Source organism: Strongylocentrotus purpuratus, unplaced genomic scaffold (genome assembly GCF_000002235.5).
Source record: "Strongylocentrotus purpuratus isolate Spur 01 unplaced genomic scaffold, Spur_5.0 spur5_contig_834, whole genome shotgun sequence".
Taxonomy (NCBI): Eukaryota; Metazoa; Echinodermata; class Echinoidea; order Camarodonta; family Strongylocentrotidae; genus Strongylocentrotus; species Strongylocentrotus purpuratus.
The window spans coordinates 246,991-267,689 of NW_022145540.1; the positions used below are offsets into that span (position 1 = coordinate 246,991).

Here is a 20,699-nt window from a genome sequence, read left to right on the forward strand (position 1 = left end):
TGGCGCTTTACACATATTACCCCTGGTCGTAGCCGAGCTGCCAAATAGCGCTCAAGCATATCAGGTACCCATTTATGCCAAGATTATGAAAATTAATAGTAAAGATATAATGATGATCGCACCTTTCATTCAGTGTTAATGTACAAGTATATTTACACACACTCAAGAAAGATGATTACTGACAGTCCTATTCAGGGCTCCCCAATTCTCCCCCCCCCCCCCTATAATGATGATCGCACCTTTCATTCATTTGTTAATGTAGAAGTATATTTACACACACTCAAGAAGGATGATTACCGACAGTCCTTTTCAGGACTCCCCAATCCTCCCCTCGCCCCCCCCCCCCCCCCCCCCCCCCGGAATACGGAAGGACCGCATTCATGTTCCCAAAATCCCACGCAACAAAGTCTGGCTCGTAATACACAAGAAATCACCCATATTGACTTTACACACACAGATTTAGGGGGGGGGGGTGCTTTCAAAGGGAGGGAACATGCATACACGTACCCTCCCTTTGACACTGAGTGGGGGCCGGGTCCTCCCCCCTCTCTCACATGTTGCAACCGTAAGCCTACTGTATAAGTATATTTATATTCAGTAATCCTAAATGAACTTTTGCTTATGGAGATGCTGAAATATTTATGATCATATGAAATCGTATTATAATTGCCTATTAATTATTTGTGCATGAAATGATCACCCAATGTAATCAGATATCGAGACTAGAGATGAATGCCTTTTCTACAAATAACCATTTATAGACCACTGTAATTGAAAAAGTTTATTGTTTTATGGTAATTGCTGCAATAAATAATTAGATGTAGTTTATTCCTAATGTTGTCTATCTAATAATAAAGTGTCACAAATAAGATACCACAATGTAGAAACTAAAGAAAAAATGTTTCTGTTTACCCTTTTCTCTTTTATGATCATATCAGAAGTACTTCTTAAAACGATATGATAACACAAGTATAAAAAGATCCTTTATATCTGGACAATATTCTTTCTCTTTTTTTAATCAAAGCAGAAGTTGCGTCGTTAAAAATAGGTACAGGGTGATTGTAATCCTGTTATCAAGACCAGGAAAGTTGTATTTGCTTTGAAAGAATACCAATATGGAATATTCTCTCATATATTAATTTCTCATTTCATATGTCATTACTCAGTATACGTATTACAAACAGAACTATGGCTCAGTTAGTTGGAGAAACTGTACTCGGTACATACTAACAGTTTTTTTTCTTTCCTCAAACATGCATCATGTAGTGATTCGTATTAATAAGTCACGAGCTAAAAATCATCTTTTCTTCATAGAGATTCGAGAAATTGATTATACTATTTGGTAGTTCACATATCGTATAATTGTTTCACAGAGTTTCTGTAAATAAATTTTACTGTTTGGTAGTTCACATATTGTATGATAGTATGTTACCAAAATTTACTTGATTGAGACTTTTTTTTAGAGATTCAAGATTTACACCTTCCAATAGTTGGAGAACCTAATAACAAGATCAAATCAGATTAATCCAAGAACCAGATCATGTAATGATCGAAGCCCAGTATAATAAGTTTCTTATTCATTTTGAAAGAATGAAAGTGATGTCAACCATTAAAATTCACTCACAAATGTCAATGCAAACATTAGAAACACGACCTTGATTCACTGGTTCCATAAGTACTTTAGGGAATTTGTTTAATTAATTAATGAATTAATGTAATTTAGCTCATGTCAAGACCTCATTTTTCTTTCATCAATCATTTTATATTATAACAGGACACTAACATTTCTAGTTTTGAAGAACGTTCTTTATTATTATTATTAAGTTAGCAGTTGTGTAGAGATTATTCTCATGTGAACATGATTAAGATATGTGAAAGAGCAGAAATTTCTGTGCCATATCTTTATTCAGGGGTTGATACCACTTCTATACCTAAATTAAAATTGTATAATTTGTACTCTTTACTTTCACAAAAGTATACAAAATTCCCTCTATGGTGTCTCACATAAATGATGAAACTAATAATAAAGTGTGCATTTATAGGAACTTCATGGGGTAGAAAGATTATGGCTTCAGGGGCAATCAAATTCTGAGATATTTTATGCTCTTTTAATGTGTTTTCACATTTTTCTCTCCCGGAAATGCTTTTTCATATATTGATATTAGTATGATAGGTAGATATTACAATTGTTCTTTTAAATGGAACTTCATTGGGGTGAAAGATTTTGGTGTCGAGGGGTAATTCATTCTAAGGTCTTTTTTGTATTTTGTGTTTTTTGTTTTCACAATTCTGATCCTTGAAATACATTTTCATATATTGATATTAACATAATAGGCAGCGCAGTCACCAAAACTATGTAGTGTTTAAATCCAAGATAATACATCATCACTTCTTCTCTTGCAATATATGGTCAACTCATCATATGCATAATGTATATTAGAGGAAAAAGAAGTATGGAGAGAGGACATTGCTACATCATGAATTTTTTTTTTGCCCTACACAGCTCCATGTCCTAGAACATTTTAAATTTTAACATTTGGGACGAATTTGTTTGTTTTATGTACTATATTCTGATATCATTTGATTAAATTGCATTGAAATTGTAGCCTTCGCTGTGTTTCTCTGTGTGATGTTTTCTGATCAATTTGTAATTAACATAAATGCATCTATCTAATTTCTTGATATGGGTGGTTTCTACCGGATCGAATATGAAAAAGAATTAAACAAAAATATTAATTCCGTTTCGGCTCCATATCTGTGATTTGTTGACATTTATATAGGTTTCATTCGCCCCCTCATATGCTACCCCCGTTTAGCACTCGGGTCTTACCTTCTCCCGAACTCGTGAAATTGAGAGAGTGCAAAAACATGCCCTTTGTTTAATCATGGATTCAGCTTATTCATTTTACAATGAAGCGCTGGAATACACACATAGGAGACTAGTATTTAGAAGGATTCATCTTTGTAAAAAAAAAATGCCCAGGCCTTCACAAAATCTGGTCACTTCAATCGCGGGTTATCCCTTAGGAGACGACATGAAGGTTCCTGGTCACTTAGAGATGAATCATTTTCTTTCTTTCCACTTTCCTTTATTTTCAACCTCCCTCTTTTACTCTTGCTATCATATCGCTGCTTGAGATATTCTTCTGCTACGTACAATTACTCATATGTTATCCTTTCCCTTTCTCCCTCTCCCCCTCTCTCACTCTCTCTCTCTGTCCCCCTTTCTCTATCTTCCTCTCTCTCCCCTCTCTTTCTTTCTCAAACTTACTCCTCTCTATCTCTATCTTCGTCTATTTTCCCTCTTTGAGAACCACATTTGGCGCATTAATGTCCACCGGCACTTCCTGGAAAAAAAACTAGGCCTTCTGATTGGTTATAAGTTATAGAAAAGTTGTATATGCTTCGATGCCGCACAATGCACAAAGACGGTGGTCCGGTACTTCATCAGTAGTACTAGCAAAACATTTCTCGAGTGTATAAACTGTGTCGTTATCAGGGGTGTCGCTAGATCTGTGTCAGTGGGGGAGTGGGGAGGGTGTATATAGAGGCCACCGATTACCCACAAAATGAGCAACAAATATACCGACAAATATATTAATGCCAATGTCCAAATGTCTACAAATTTAACCCTATAAACCCGGGGATGGGAACTAAGTTATTTTTCAGTCCCCCCCCCCCCCCTCCCGCGCGAAGCGCGGAAACTTTGACACTTCATTAAATTATTAGAGAAAGAAGACGATCCGTTGTACCGTTCTCGACTCTTAATCCTTGTCTGAATTCATTTACGCCCAATCCGCGCAAAGCGCGGAAGCTTTGACGTTTCAATAAATCATTACTCTTAATCCTTGTCTGAATTCATTTTCGCCCATCCCACGCAAAGCACGGAAGCTTTCACGTTTCATTAAATTATTAGAGAATTAAGAAGACGATTCGTTGTATCGTGTTCTTGTCTGAATTCAGTTCCCCTCCCTCCCGAAGCTTTGACACTTCATTAAATTATTAGAGAAAGAAGACGATTCATTGTACCGGTTTCGACTCTTAATCCTTGTCTGAATTCATTTTCGCCCATCTCGCGTGAAGCGCGGAAACTCTGACGTTTCATTAAACTATAACTCTTAATCCTTGTCTGAATTCATTTTCGCCCATCCCGCGCGAGGCGCGGAAGCTTTCACGTTTCATTAAATTATTAGAAAAAGAAGACGATTCGTTGTATCGTGTTCTTGTCTGAATTCAGTTTTCCCCCTCTCCCGCGCGAAGCGCGGAATCTTTGACACTTCAAATTCAAAGTTTATTCAACACTCTTCATTAAAACATTTAAAACATACAAATACAGAATGGAATAATAAAAAAAACAAGAAAGTGATAACAATGGCAATTTATAAGAGCATTTGGGATAGGCAGAAAGGAGGGATTCCTTATATAAAAGCCTACCCCTAAAAACACACATACAGGAAAAAAAAAGAAAACAAGAACATGGAGAACAAGAACTGCATTAAATTATTAGAGAAAAAAGACGATTCATTATACCGGTTCCGACTCTTAATCCTTGTCTGAATTAATTTTTGCCGATCTCGCGCGAAGCGCGGAAGCTTTCACGTTTCATTAAACTATTACTCTTAATCCTTGTCTGAATTCAAATTCGCCAATCCAGCGAAAAGCGCGGAAGCTTCCACCTTACATTAAATTATCAGAGAAAGAAGACAAATCGTTGTATCGTTCTCAACTCTTAATCCTAGTCTGAATTCAGTTGCCCCCCCCCCCCCCCCAATGTCGGGAAAAAAAAATGTGTATTTTTACAATTTCTAACGTTGATTTTACCTTTTTTTGGAGATGCCCCCCCCCTGGCCCTCAAGGGGGGGGGGGGTGCAATTTTTTCAAATTTTCGAGGACCAAAAAAAATAATTAGTGCTCACTACCAGTTTGCAACAGAAATGGAGAAACGCGCATTTTGTTGAAAATCATGTGATATCACGAACATTTATACATCACTTGTATATGGAATTGAAAATAAGTCATGGTTCAATTTCATTTGGGGGAAGGGGGGCTGGCGCCCCCAAGCCCCCCCCCCCCCACCAGTACGCCAGTGCTGTATACCATCTAATACTAATTCGAGCTATTTTGGTTTAAAATGTGAAAGAATATTTGTTGAATATGCTACTAATTTTGTATGCAGTTATTATTTTGTGTAATGCTTTTTACAGTGCCTTTTTATGTCACTGAATTGTTAAAAAAATCGTGCAATTCAGCCTTTGGGATGCAAGAGATTTTTTGAATAAATAAACCATTAATAAAATAACTGCACATACTTCAGTCACATTTTAGTATCCCCTATCCCCTATCTCTCTCTTTCGCTTTCTCTCTCTTTCTCTCAATCCCACCTACTTTCTGGACTCCCTCTGTCATCTTCATTTTGGTTACTGTTTTTTGTTGTCAAGTCTATCTACTTGTTTTCTTCGCCCCAAAGGTTCGGGTGCACTGTAAGGGCGGCTAGGGTAGGGGGAGGGGGGATGAGGGAGGACACTGTACAGTCGTCATCATCATTAACTTACTCATTCTATATCTTGGTGGATAGTAATATCTGTCCTTGCCCGGGTCATTATCTTGCATCACTTCTGCTTCATTTCAACCTGTAATCCCTATATCACATCCACTCGACTGCATCTTGTGTATCACCATCTTCGTCGTCAGGACATCGAGAGGACACACCTGAGCACACTTCAGTGCTCTTTTTTGTCTTAATGGTCCCGATGCTGACGTTCGGAAACGTCTTTCCCCATTGTTCCAAGTGCAGTGGTTTGTGACAACATACAGCCTTTCGAGACATATAATCTCTGCTCGTCCTTCCAGATCTTCTCTGCAAACAAAAAACGGGTTATTGAAGGGGTTCTCGACCTCATCCATTATCCGAGGGCATAACTTTGGAAACCCTTATGTAGTTCACTCGTTCACTCTCGTCTACCTGCTAATAGGTGGATCATTCTGGTCTCTAGCTGTATATACCATCAGTGTTTTGAGGTACTCATGACGCATCACTTTCCTTTGACATGTATGTGCCCCTTTTCCTTTGCAATAAGTGTCTCTTTTCCAATATCTTACGTGCCCTTTTTCACTTCTGATAAATGCTCCCTTCACCTCTGAGATCTCTCCCTTTTCATATCTGAGAGGTGCCCCTTATCCTTTGTAATTATTGACCCTTCCTCTTCTGATAAGTGCCCCTGTTCATCTCTGGTGGGTGCCCCTATTCAGGTGCGAGAATTGCCCCATTTTCACCTCTGATAATTGCCCTTTTCACTTTGACACATCCTCCTTTTATTTAGTGTCCTTTTCCCTCCTGATAAATAACCCATTTTCCTTTCTCTATTACATGCGCCCCTTATAATGTGAAGCGATTTAGAGCAAATTTGTATTCAATTCCCCGAAAAACTTGCTCGCTACGTTAGCTCACATGTATATTTCATATGATTATGTTACTTATTAAAGGTCTTTTCAGTCTTTCATGATTAGATTGTGCTTAAAACCCATTGGGACCCCCCCCCCCTCCTTTTTTTTTTTTTACAGGATGTAATTTTTTGCACTGCGACCTCTCAAATCTTAAGATTTGTGGTCGTTTGCTTCGCTCGCTCACAAATGAATATTCAGACCATTACACCCAACTTCAAAGTTGATGCTAAGCAGTATCTTGGGCAATGTAAAGCAAAAAAATAAATATTGAAATCATCCCTGACAATGTAATCACAATGATGACAATTTAGGGGTAGGCCTATATACCAATGTCTAAAAATTGTATATTTTCGCTTTTAGTTTTCTCTTTGTAGGAGCCCCTTTTGTTGTTTGTTGCATGACATTTGACATTTTCTTAAGGAAACAATGAAATTACATCTTATCGGTGAAATTAAAGCATTTTGAGATGGAGTGAAAGTCATCATGGTCAATTTTTGTTTAAATGAATAAACTAAAAGCGAATTTCTTTTTTGAAATCACAACGAGGCCTATTATTCTCCTCTTTCCTCCACCCCCTCTCACCCTCTCTCTTTTCCTATCTCAATCCTCCCCTCCTTTCATCTCCCCATTCCCTTCCTAATTGTCTCTATCTGCATCTTGTCATCTACATCTGAGGAGCTTAATAGGGATTTTGACAGTTTTACAGAAATACAGGATTGACACCGATGGTGTTTATTTCTCTCCTCATTTACATAAATCTAAAGATATGTATATTATTCGTAATTAATTGTTTGTTTAAATTAGTAAGTTATATTCTGTTGATTTACCTTTTTTGTAGATTGCATATGTACAGCAACAAATTAGATCAGATAAAAATACAACTTCGCTCTCTAATAGTAGAGAGATGGGATGAGGTGGGAAAACAGAAACAAAATAATTGTAATGATCCAAAGGGAAGATAAAAAGAGAGTTAATTATCAAAGAGAGAGGAGAATTGGAAATAGAATGTCTTCGCGTCTCAAGTTGGAAAGGGGGTGTAAAAACAGACCTAAAAATAAAATAAAGCTCTAAAATAATACTCCAGACAATTTATAGATGTTGAGAATGGAAAAAAGGAAATGAGAGATTGAGAAATGAAAATTCGTGTGAGAACTGCAAACAAAAAGGAGAGGTAAATGGGTGGATGCTACGGGAGGGATAACAGAGAGGAAGAAAAAAATCTTCCCCGATTCTCAAATTTGCGAGCAAGCGAAGGTTGACAGCAAAACTTTTGCCATTTTTGTCTATTACCCGGTTAGTTCATCATGTTTAACCTTTGAATTGAAAATTGTCACTGAAATAATACTTGATCGCATTAAAAAACAACTGCCAGAAACATTTTCAATAATCTTGGGGAGGGGGCTGCAGCCATATTTATTACGATTTCACGCCTATATGCTCTCAATCAAATCAGTTTATTGAGATATAATCCACGATTTTTTATTACCATCAACGTACAAGAAAGAGCAAAAGAAGATTCAAAAGAGGAATGTAATTCTTTTGACCTTAACAGATCGTTACTAGGGGCCTTGAGCGCTGAAAATTTAATCTAATAAACGTTTCCTCTTAATTTATCTGCTGTTTTTTTCTTCCCCATGTACATGGAAGAATGGTGCCCATGCAAGATGCAGTCAACAAGTCTTGGCCATTGAGTGCTATAAAGCCCGTGAAACGCTTGTTTGTTTCATTACTTTACCATTTGCCTTCCCGATCAATTTGAAAACAAGAATTTCACCCTCTGATGTATTCCTCTGTGTTCCAATCGAATAAATGAAAGTTAACAGGCGATCGATATGAGCGAATGGCGTCCACGAACGGCTCAAAAGAAAAAACAGCTTTTTTCACAGGCGCGTCTTTAATAATTCATGAGAATTTTTAAATGAATATGTCGTAAACGAGTTGCGCCCTGCATTGTTTAAACGTTTACCTAATAATGTTTCTTTCGATAAATTAATGTTTCGTGACTTGTGACAATTTATTTACGAATAATGAGGGGAAGGGGAAATAACATGGGGCCCCGATAGAAATGCAAAAACATTGTTGTTCGTAGCGTGGACAAAAGGGGGCTGGAAGCTTTCTCTTCACACGAGAAGAAATTGATCGACCCAAAATCACTGGACTATACATGCCGGTCCATGACAACGAGGACTAAGAAGCGTAGGGCCTGGATCTTCTATGGTTTATGGGACATCACCGAATTAGTTGTCTCCATTCATCAGAATACAATGAGATCCCCAATGCATGTATTGTGAGAGGGGCAGATCGAAGTTGGTTCAGTGGATGTAGCTCTAATGCAAGTACTCTATGAGTGAAGTTAGTGCTTTTCATACCAGACGCTTTTTCGGATAACGGGAATAACATTCGTATCTTCTAAGAGTGGTAAGTGAATTGCTATTTCTTTTGGGGAAAGGTATTCTTGTAATAATTCGTTAGTTTTCAAAATGGGAATTCAAGACGATTATTGAGTTACAATTACAGCCTAGGAACAAAGAGATAGCAACGCGTCGGGTTTGAGTATACAGGTATAACGTTATAATCTCTGTAATAATTATTATTGATGAGACTGCATGCTGTCGCATTGTTCATTATTTTGTCCACAGCCATAAAGTTACCAGTAGTTGGAATACTATTTAGTTATCAAAGTGTAATGATTCCAGAGTTATGTATAAGTTTACTATGATCCAAATTTGTCTTATTCGCTCAGTGAATATATATATATATATATATATATATATCACAATAATGCTATTTAAGAAGTAATGCTTTCCTCCGTATGATCGTAATGGTGATAACAATTTATATATTCGATAATGATATACCTGGTGACTGCAACTGAAGTAAAGTTGATAATGTAATAGCTCTGCTTTATGTAAAATATTTAACGAAACGTTGAGTGCTCTATTATCAGTTTCAATGTTGCCCAGATTTTTGTCTAAGTATAGGAGACCTACTCATAACTAACTACAATCTAAGGATTAAATATGCTTCTTTTTAACAAAATGAGCTGTATTTTGTGGATATCATGGACAAAATAATAAATATATACTAAACTACATAATGTTATGATGATATAGAGTGGTATTTATCTTCCTATGCACCTGGAGAAAAAAGAGCTTCTGTGAAGACTATTTTCCTCAAACACCACACTTCATAATTTTATATTAGGATTAGGAATTAAAATAATGACAGCTTAACCAATTACGTGCATAATGATCATACTAATGATAAAAGTAACAATGATAGTAATGAGTATTGGTTTACATAGCGTTTATCAGTTATTACATCTACGATGATCTCTAAGCTATACAGATATATCATTACCCCGGTCATCACATTCGGGCTTGCCCGCATACAACCTCGACACATTCTCCACTCCATAGGGATTATTCCACCCAGGTCGACGTCATTTTGACAGGCAGCCCGACTATGTTCATGTTGTTTCGCATTAAATATTAAACAATATATTGGCAAACTTTTGTAACTCTGGGCTCTGATCTTGAATTTGCATCACGAGGCATGAGCCAATGTCTAATACGAATCTCGTTCAAGGTCATGGCTTATAGATGACCGGGTGAATCTATAATGTGGTCTCTAACATATAAAGAAAAAACGACGATCGATTATTATACCAGTCTGGTACCGGACTGTATCAGTTTAACCAGAATAATACTACTTTATGCTTTAGAAGTTTCAAGCGTTTCCTTTTTTGCAAATGTAGTTTTAAAAATTGAATTGCTTTGTACGTCTGTTATACAAAAAAAATTAAACACTTCATATTCATGCCTGCGGCAATAGGAAATATGAAAACAAAGTTGAGATGTTGCTTGTGCAAAGAATCACAGTGATCTATTAGTGATTTATTTGCTGTTTGCACCCCACAATTTTATTAAGGCGTTTTGTCATTTATCCTGATATTTTCATGTCAAGATTTACAACGTTCTTTGCATTGATGTTGGCGAATCGTATTTTTAAATTATCGTCATTTGTTTGAATTCCGCTTGAATTTAATAATCAGTTCTTTGGATGAGTGACGTTTTAGTGTAATGGTGTAATTGGAAGAGTGGGTGAAGATTACTTGAGCAAATAGATACCATTAAAGGGAATATAACTATAGCTTATCTTTACTAACACGAACGTATACATCTCCAGGCAATAAGTGATCTACGTCATTATGACACCTCTGTCTTTCCATCCCGTCTCACTTTCTCTACCCCCCTCTCTCTCTCTCTCTCTTTCTGTTCCGTTTCACCCTCTCTTGCTTTCTTCCCTTTCTTTCCATCTCTCTTCTACAACTTCTTCTCCTCCTTACTTTTCTTTCACTTTTTTACTCAAATTTTCTTGTCCTTTCACATCCTCTCCAAAGGCTGCATGTAATACGCATATGAGTAATTCCTACATAATATATATATCAAGTATATTAAAATGAAATGGATTGGAAATGGATTTAAATATTTTAATCCCTTCATTTTACCTCCGACTTCCACAAATTAATGCATAATTGTTTTGTTTTTTAGCCATCAAAGTTGCATTAAAAATAAATCTCCATAAGATATGAATCTATCAATATACATAATTTGTTTTTGATCCAATAAAGGGATATCTTGAGAGAAAACATTGCAAATGGGGGGGGGGGGGGGGGGCAAAAGAAGCATACTCCTATAATCCCAACCTTGTATCGCCAACAATTCAAAGATACAGAAATGTTGTGTTAAGTGTTTTCCAAGTTGTTTGTGCACCCCGTAGGGCTTTATAATGTGATCATAATCTATCTAAACAAGGTTAGTGATAGGCATGATTTTTCAAACGGAGACACTCTAGGCCTTGTCACAATGGAAGTAGGCAACCAGAGCTAACGCTCCAACAATTCAAAGAGAAATCACACTTTGCCCACATTTTTAATAGACAGTGTTAAATATGTAAATAACTAATTTCGGGGCTGCGGGGAAGGGCGAGGGGAGTTGACCCATGCCTCTAGCTACATTTATTTATGATACACCCCCTTACCACTCAGAATTATTTTCCCTCATCATTTTCCTAACAAAGGAAAAGATGACCGGTCGCCAATGACAATGAGCGAATTATCGAGAAGATAAAATACTCCAAGCCGCTTCGCACTCAGAGGGAAACCCTCCAACTCATCATCGTGGTCATGCATGACTTGTGTTAGAGCGGATTCAAATCTCAAGGGGCAGAAAAAATCTCTAACAAGCCCCCCTCCCCCCCCCCCCCCCCCCAAAAAAAAAAAGATGAAGAAAAGTGGAAGGAATAAATCTCTTGCAGTACTTTATTCACTTAAAAAGAATGATAGATCATGTTTTTTAAAGGGGAACCAGGCGCACGAGTCGGTTGAGCTCACTTAATCCGCCATTGGGAATGGGGACACTATAAAATAAAACATAAGTTCGAAATGATTTCTAGATCATGCGCAGGCCATGATATATTGGTATATAGTTTACATGCCCCTATCATAATTATGAATTATCTTCTATTTTTTAACTTCCATAATACCCATCTACTTGTGTTCAAAATTAATTAATCAAATTACTTGGATTTCACATTTTCACGGTTGTTTTAAACAAACATTTTGATATCGATGATTTAAAGGGAAAGTCCACACCCAAAATAAGTTTGTTTCGATAGAGGCAGAATAATAAGAAAATCAGGTGAATGAAAGTTTGAGCAAATTCTGAATGAAAATAAGAAAGTTATGAATTATTGAAGTTGTGATCAATCAAATACAAATAGGCAACTCTGTGACTTATTATACGAGCTCTCCTTCATTTGCTTTGTGCATAATATTCCATAAAATCATGTTTTCTTCGTTATTGATGACGGAATATATATTTGTTCCTTGCAGGGGGAGTATAGAAACATATTTGCAATTATTATATTTAGGGTGCATGTATGGTTGAAATTTTTCTTGAGGGAAAATGAAAATTTTAGATTTTTTTAGTACTGAGCAAATGGAAGTTGAGCTCGCATGATACGTCATAGAGTTGCCAATTTGTGTTTGATTGATCACAACTTCAAAAATCCTAACTTCCTTATTTTTAATCGGAATTTGCTCAAACTTTCACTGACTTGTTTCTCTCATTTTTCTACTCCTATTAAAACTAGCTTAATTTCAGGGTGGAATTCCCCTTTAATGACACAAAAATGTCAGCGCAATTATGATTTATGGATATTAATTTTCTTTATTATATTCATTCTGTTATCAATCATAAAAAGTTATACACAATTTAAAACTATTATAATTCACACGCTAAACATGCAAAGTATATATTGTGTGAGAAATAATGCGGCATTGCTTTTTAAAAGTTACATCATCAGGTAATAAAGTCAATTTAAAATAAAATTGAAGTTGGACTATGATTTCTTAACGCCTACAATGTAGCTACGTCAGTAAACACACAAACATACACCCACATCCACACCCACACACCAACAAATAAATAAAACAGATTTTAAAAAAATGAAAGAAATAGCCACAGTCATCTTTAATTCTATTCATAATAAGTGCGGCGAATATTGCGTGGCAAAAACATCTGCCTTGGTGCGAGCTCATTTTTATTTGATTTTCCTGTATTTATATTTACAATAAAATCGATGTAACAATCTTCCTCCTTTCCGCAACAACTTATGGTGGTATATAAATATATTTGGAAGAAAATCGTTAGCGGGCGACGAAAAGGTGGTCTTTTGTAGATAAAGCTTCTTGAGAGAAGAGTGTGAAAACAAACAAACATCATCCGCCGTGTCCTTGGTCCGCCATTAGACATTAAAGTACCTTCACTACAGCTTTGACAAAAGGGATGAGGGCAGGTGTGGATCAGGGACTATGTGAAGGGGGGGGGGGGGTAGGGCACAAGAACACAGTTATATATAGGGGCACACTTTTTCTTCTTCATCTAGGCCAACTGGGTATGTAGCTCATTGGTTAGCGTGTTGTTCGGTTGTGCCCTTCCCTCATTTGATAATTATGATCATCAATACAATATGATATGATGAGGACAGGGGCGAGTCCAGGATTCTGTATTTTAAAAAAGAGGCCACTAGAACGCAATTAGTGGCATATTTTTTCGTTTGTGTACTTCAGGTAGTGGATTGGTTTTAAAGGGGGCATGGTTTGGCTGTGCCCCATATAACAAATACTAATAATGTATTCTTGTATAGCGTTCATGACAGGTATGCGCTCTTAATTGGCACTCTAATTAACATTATTACACCAGTCATATAGCCGGGCATCCAAATATGTAGCGCTCGAGCATAATGTTAGGTACCCATTCCAAAGGGATGGAGAGTGGTAAATAAAGATTAATGTCTTGCCAAAGAACATTAGTGCCGGAATGGGATTGGAACCCAAGACCCCTTGATTGAAAGTCAAGGGAATTAACATCCACACTTTATTTTAAAGTAATTGGCAACAAACTAACAGCAGAACCTTATGAATGGGGTGGGGTGGGGGTGTTGAATACACTCTTTAGCGACGCCCATGTCACGTTTACACGGGGATAAGGAGCGAATGTGTTTCCTCAGGGAGGTGACATAAGTTTCCTTTTGTCCTCATCAATGCCCTGTGGCGGGGGTTCTTGTAAAGACGTTCTTGAAAGAAGGCACCCGTTAGCGTCGCCTTTTCTCGTCTTAACAAATTGAGCTTAAAGTATACAACAACTGTGATTCCCCTGGTGGTAGTAAAGCCGATTGGCACCTCATTGTTAAGTGGTCCTCTTAAATAGCGTCCATAGATACGGGTGACATCACTCTACTCAATTATACATTCAGTAAGAATACAACATGTACTACTAATTTGCGTTCTTTAAACCGGGACTGCAAAATACTATAGCAGACAGACAATGATATTATTAAAATGGCACATTGGTTTGACTATTCTTTCATAATCAAAGCCTTTCTTAATGTTAAATCTGGCGTTCACCGTAGAAGGGTTGGTTGCTGAATCAAGATTTGATTTGGTCAATGGCGTAGCGTGGGTACATCCACTGTGAGGGGGAACTGGCGTCCGAGAGGGTAGGGGAGGGGGTGCATCAAAATATGATACGGACCAACTGCGATTAGAAGGCCATAAAGTGATGGGGCGGTGGGGGAGGGGTCGCATCTTATTGTTTTGCAATGGTGTTTTCTCCATTTCAATCCATCTCTTCATCTCTATTTGTTCGTTATTCGATCATTGGAGCACGTGCCCCTGTGCCCCCATGGCAACTCCGCTGGTTTTTAATCGTGATGTTTTGATTTGCTTCACATTCGTCTCAGAAAAAGGACAAGCAAAAAAAAACACGCTTTTTTCATAAACTTATGCAATTCACTATGCTCTAGATCTGACACGATTCGAGGACTAAACATTAATATGGGATACATACATACTAAACATTGAGTTATAAGGCGACAGGTGCTGGTAGTCAAAGCTTCGTTCATCATGTTATACAAGATTTATAAAAAACGGACAAAGTTTGTCGGTATTGTCTGACAAATTCATATTTCTGCCAAGTGCTTGATGATCTTCGAATATATAAGATGTTCAAAATAAGGAAGGATAAAAATCACCAGTGTTTTAAAAACATATACCATGTTTATTAACTAAAAAGTGTTTTCAGTTCGGCTGAGATTGCATCTGTCCATGTTTTCTTGAATAGAAACGAAGGTTATGCGAAATAGCATCATGATCATGATCATTAGATATCCTTGATCATATGAAAGTCGAGTATAGTAATTGATTATTTGTCAAGGCCTAGAATATGTCAACTAACATTGCAATATGGTAAGCTATATTAGACTTTGCTATAACATATTGGACCCCGGTGTGTTAAGATTCCTCTCGCTTATTATATATTCTTCATACGCCATTATTGAATTTGTTGTCTAGGAATATGTTCAGACTGAATGATATCATAACTCCAAAAAGCTTGTTGGAGAGGACGTGTCATACACAGTTGGTCGAGCCATGGAGGGAGCACCGTTGGCATGATGCTTGGAGATCTTACTTGTATTACAGGATTCAACAATATTAATCATCCGCGATTATTAATGATTTCACTTTGTCAACATAACACATTTAATCGAAAAATGTCATCATTATAAAATGAACTTTAATTGCAGATGAACAAAATTCAGCCCCAAGTCTGTTTGTTTAAACATCTATTTTTTCTTATTAAACGTTTAGGCTTCTAAGGACATGGGGATTGGCTGATGAGATTTACCAATTATATCTTAGTAAAGCCAAAGGCATCCGTCTCGATGAACATCGACTCACATCTACTTCATCACATCGACGATCAGCGACGATAAGGAGGTCGATGACGACGTTGACTAGGAGGACCCCTGAAACCAGACGATGCATACCTTACCATGTCGACCCCGCTCAGTGCTACCATTGCGCGTCTAAAGCCCCCGCGGGACAAACAGGCTTTGGTCCTGATGGTGTCCTGCAGCTGCGGGAATCCCGTCGGGAATGGTCTACTTCTGGTTATCATCTTCATACCTATCTTTGCGAATGCAGCTTTCGTAGGAGCTGGTGAGTTTCTAAGTTTTTTTGTCATTTAATTTGAAACCAGATCGCCATCAATCGCATCCAGGATTTTGAAAGGGAGGGGAGAGAGATTCCGAGAAAAAAAAAGAAAAAAGACAAAAAAAAAAGAAAAAAAAAAAAAAAAAAAAATCAAGATTACGGGGGCATTTTTGTAGTGAGCCAAATGGGTCTCAAAGGGTGTGTGTGTGTGTGTGTGTGTGGGGGGGGGGTGGCAGCGCGGGTTGGTTGCTGCCCCCTCCCCGAAATCCGCTACTGGTTATTTCTTAACCCTACAATCCATAGTTACCCTACAAAGGTGTCTTACGAATGTTTCACAGCTAGGTGACGATAAAAATCTCATAATAATTTTGCCAAATGGTACATTAGGAACACCAGTTTGGAAGCTACATGACAGAATAATAATCAGGATCTGATACGTAATAATAAACACAGTTCCATATCATAATTTTATTTCACTGTGTTAAAAGAAAGTTCATTATGGTAGAGTTACCAACCAAACTATCAGTTTTTGTCGTTAACTTTCTTACGAAAGTTTGCTAGTCAGAAAAAACCTCAGGCGACTGTACCGTATGTTTGACAGTTGCAACATCAACAAAACAAAATCGTTACAACTAGAATTAGGTGGTCATGATATTTTTGTTCGAATGATCCTTTCCGTGACTTGTATATGCATTTTCCAGTATCATAATTAATCACACCATGTTTTATCCCATTTACGTTTCAGAGTCAACATCTACCCCTCGACCGTCCACCCTTCCCCAAGACGAGTTAGGCGACTTGTCACGTACCCACACCCCAGAGGGTCTACCCAAAGTCGCCTCCACGGCTTTTTTCCTCATCCTTCTCTTCGTCTTCAGCCTCGGTATTAGCTACTTCTTTCGCTACTATGTCTTCAGCCGCGATCGCAAGGAGTGCTGCTGCGAGAAGCAGTCCCAAGTTACAGTATCACCCGAAGCCATGGGCCTCAAGGAGAACACCAGCAGACAGAACACACCCGAAAATGGAAACGTCGCCAAGACCGGTCGTCTCTACGCTAACATCTTTGCGAGGTCGTACGATTCGGATGAAGAGGAGATACGTCAGTTGGAGCTTGAGGCCAAGAAAGCAGAGGAGTCGAGCGATATTGAGTTCCGGATCGGAAAGAAACCAGCGGTGGCGACTAAAACCGCTATCCTCAAGGCATTAGCGACTGCCAATCATTTGCCGAAGCTTACAGTACAAGCAATGACCTTAGCGGATAAAGCAAATAATGGGAAAGCTGTTAAAACTGTGGCCGCTATTTGGAAGGATAAAGCTTTGAATAAACCAGATGAAAATAAAAATAATATTCCAGATATGACTGTCGTTGATATTGGCGACAGTTCAAACAGGACAACACATCTTGACAATGACAATAACTTTGGTCTCACGAGTGTGGTCGTACATAGAAATCCCAGTCCTCTCCCCAATTCAACCAGTCTGGCAATCAACGACGATGAGACAAACGGAAACCTCTCCCCCGAAAGGCAGGAGAATGATTCCATTTCTGAAACTCCTAGAACAGACACCACCTCGATCGGCTTTCTCTCGGTCAGACCAAAATCAAGTCATGGTGATGACGACGGATATTCTGCAGATTTCGAGTCGGTCAGCTTATATTCGGAACTATCAAATATCACTGAACTTCAAGATAGTATGGACAGCAGAAGTGTTAGGCCAAACACTGCCAGAAGGAAACATCCCACGCATCAAAACGTTGTATCACCTAGTACAAAAGACAACACTGTTAATGAACAAATTTTAAGCAAGGAAACAAGTGGTGATCATTCTGGAAACCACTTAGTAAACGAAACAAGCAATACAGGCAATAGACAAACTGGTCTTCAAGAATCGTGCCAGGGTGTTGTATCGAAAGATTCCGATATGAGACCAGGGTCTCGACCGCAGACTGGAAAGTGGGCGAACAAGGTAACCCACAACAACCCTTCAGCACCCAAGGATGGACTTATGAACAAACGCGTCGAAGATAACAATCAATCAGACGCGAATCCCACTCTTACCACCAAAGCTGGAGATCAACCACAAGCAGCGGGAGTGTCCAATCCTCTAGAAGAAAATGTGGCAAAGGCCTCTAGTGAGGATGATAAACCAGGAACCCCAGAAAGCGGAACGCCACTTCTTCATACCGATGAGGGCGATGCAGACCTGAAGCAACAGGCCTCTGAGGAACCCCTGGACCTTGGCGATGCGTCTCAATCGCGAGGAGGAAACCAAACCCCAAACATTTATTCAAAGTATGCCAATAACGCCAAACTCCCAAATAAACACATAAAAGGAGATGCGAAAGATGGCGATAGGCCTTCTACAAGTGTGAAACCCAAAACGCCAGTGAAGGCTACGGGGGAGGCAGGACAGAAAAAACAGGGTAGTAGTCCGAGCAAAGATGCAACAAACAAAAGTGGAAAGAGTTCGGCAGTGTCTAAGCCCGCAGATGGCACACCGAGAAGCAAGGCAGGTGCGAGAAAACCAAGTGCTCAGAAAAAGAGAAATGCCAAACGATGACGACGGAAGTACGTAAGGAGTTTCGCTTTTAAAACAGATTGATAATTATGATGGATGATATTTAATAATAATAGTTCGTTCTTATATAGCGCTTTTCAGGACCGCAGGCCTTCTCAAAGCGCTTTACGGATAAGGGGTAATCATATATTATTATATTTATTAATTGATCTTTTAAAGATTCCGACATATTTTTACTCCTTAAAAGTGAAGCTAAAAAAAAAAAAAATTACAGCACATTTCTGGGAGAATTTATGGCCCTTGATCTGCATTAAAGTAAAGTGGAATGTCGTCCTTTACAAAAATTCTCTGAAGCCTCCACCTCAAGAGTTTGACATATTATTGAAACTTTTGAAGGCTTACGGGAATAATTTTTAATTATCGTGTATGATTGAATGTAATATTGTAATGACAATCTTTTAGTAATTCATCAAAGTGGAATATGACTAATGATAAAGTGTATATGGCCATGTGAATTTTTTTTTATAATTTTAGGAATACAAGTGCGACTCTGTAACATCGTTTGGATTATAAACTGTATCTTAACTATCTTCTGTCAAAACTTTATAGAGTGGTTCCTCAAATTCTAGTGTAGCTCCTTGATATGATCTTCATTTCATCTTTTATTTGTGTAACTACTGCACCATACCATACATAAACTAATTTGCAGCCTCTTGTTCTTCAAATCCCTCCGCTTGGTAAAGATCTGTGCTTGAGTACAGGTTTTCGGGAAACAGTAGCACTGTCAGAGATAGTCTTTAAATGAGAGACACAAGAAGAATGAAAGACAGAAATAGAAGTATCAAGAAATCTTGTGATATAAGTCTATATCACTATGTCACTGATCTTATTAGTGACTATGTAGATCAAGTGGATATAATCATTAGAATTACTTGGGAGCCTTACAGATACTTCACACAGCTACATAAAACCTCCTTTAATTTAGAATGCATAAACTATTTTTCGATCAGTTATAATTATTTTTGTAATAAAGTTGTTGAGAAAAAAAATGAACTTAACTGTGCACATCGAGAGAGAGAGAGAGAGAGTGAGAGAGAAAATGTTGTGTCTCTTATCATGATAATGTAAATAGATCAATATCATGCATGCATTATAATACATAAAAGGAATTATATGTTATTTAAAGCAAATTTTAATCTTAAAAAAAACAAACTAATGCACAGCTTTACCTTTTAATTCTAAAATTCTAAAATGCTTTTTTGTCATATGTAAGTCATTCTATTAAATGAAGCTATCAAATAAATGAACTGACTAAATTAAAGTTAAGACTAGTCCAGGATAATTTGTTATTTATTGTGCTCATACTGTTAGAGTTCTTTGCATCTATTGAAGCAAAACGACACAAATTATAAAGTGCGTCCCAGAAAAAACGAAACCGAGAAGTATCGATGTTCTATCATAACTTAATCACAACTATAATTAATGAATGATACATATTTGGAAAGCTTAGAGTCTCCTCTTTCATGTGATGCTACTCAGATGATGCATATTTCACGCATGAGTGATTAAAAGCAATTTGAAGGAAGGAATCCAAAAAGACATTTGGCGGGCGGTATCTGAATTTCGAAGAAAAATTCATATTTCTAGAAAGTTGAGTTTCTGTGATTAAGTTATGATAAAACATCGATACTTCTCAGTTTTTTTTCTTCTGGGACGCACTGTAGTACGTTTCATATCGCATTGCACCAGAGCACTAACCACACACCAACACAATTCCTCTTATCAACAAAGCTCCTATCTTTCTTCCTTTTATCCCTCTTTTTATTGAGTCAACTTCTATTTTTTATAGAAAAAGAGAGAAATAAAATGAAAACTAAACAATGCGTGGTATACTTATAGATGATTTTGTATAATTTTATTTACAAATCGTATGACAAAAGTAGACTCTTCATTTCCACAAGTATTTACATCCATACCGACTCATTTTTTCAAACATTGCAATATATCAGTAAATGTTGTACATTATTATCTAGTCTTTACATTAATTCTAGCATAAATGTGCTTACAGTACCCATGCCTTTCTCTTTTAAGCAAACTGAAAGAAAAAAAAAACAAATTGAAAAACACTTCAATCTTTTCCACGTCTCTTGTAGTCAACCATAGGCCTACTTTTGTT

The 20,699-nt window shown here is 37.6% G+C and overlaps 1 protein-coding gene and 1 non-coding gene across 3 annotated transcripts; one reads left to right on the top strand and one right to left on the bottom strand.

The window, feature by feature from the left end:
- The first annotated feature begins 8,621 nt into the window (after positions 1 to 8,621).
- On the top strand, positions 8,622 to 19,844 carry LOC115923652. 2 transcript variants are annotated; one of them, XM_030984788.1, is made up of 3 exons: positions 8,622 to 8,862; positions 15,659 to 16,009; positions 16,749 to 19,844. In XM_030984788.1, the coding sequence occupies exons 2-3, from the start codon at positions 15,844 to 15,846 to the stop codon at positions 18,563 to 18,565; spliced, it is 1,983 nt and encodes a 660-aa protein (XP_030840648.1). In that variant the 5' UTR covers positions 8,622 to 8,862; positions 15,659 to 15,843; the 3' UTR covers positions 18,566 to 19,844. The 2 variants fall into 2 exon arrangements, with proteins under 2 accessions (XP_030840648.1, XP_030840653.1); XM_030984793.1 differs by having other exon boundaries at positions 15,710 to 16,009.
- On the bottom strand, positions 11,486 to 11,696 carry LOC115923704. The gene has a single exon (XR_004064059.1). It is a non-coding gene; the product is annotated as a small nucleolar RNA U3 (small nucleolar RNA).
- Positions 19,845 to 20,699: the final 855 nt, after the last annotated feature.

What these genes read in the sequence shown, in the direction of transcription:
- LOC115923652 (XM_030984788.1), top strand. Translation starts at nt 15,844, where the DNA reads ATGTCGACCCCGCTCAGTGCTACCATTGCGCGTCTAAAGCCCCCGCGG. An exon ending in TGCAGCTTTCGTAGGAGCTG is followed by an intron (nt 16,010 to 16,748) that starts GTGAGTTTCTAA and finishes TTTACGTTTCAG; the next exon opens with AGTCAACATCTACCCCTCGA.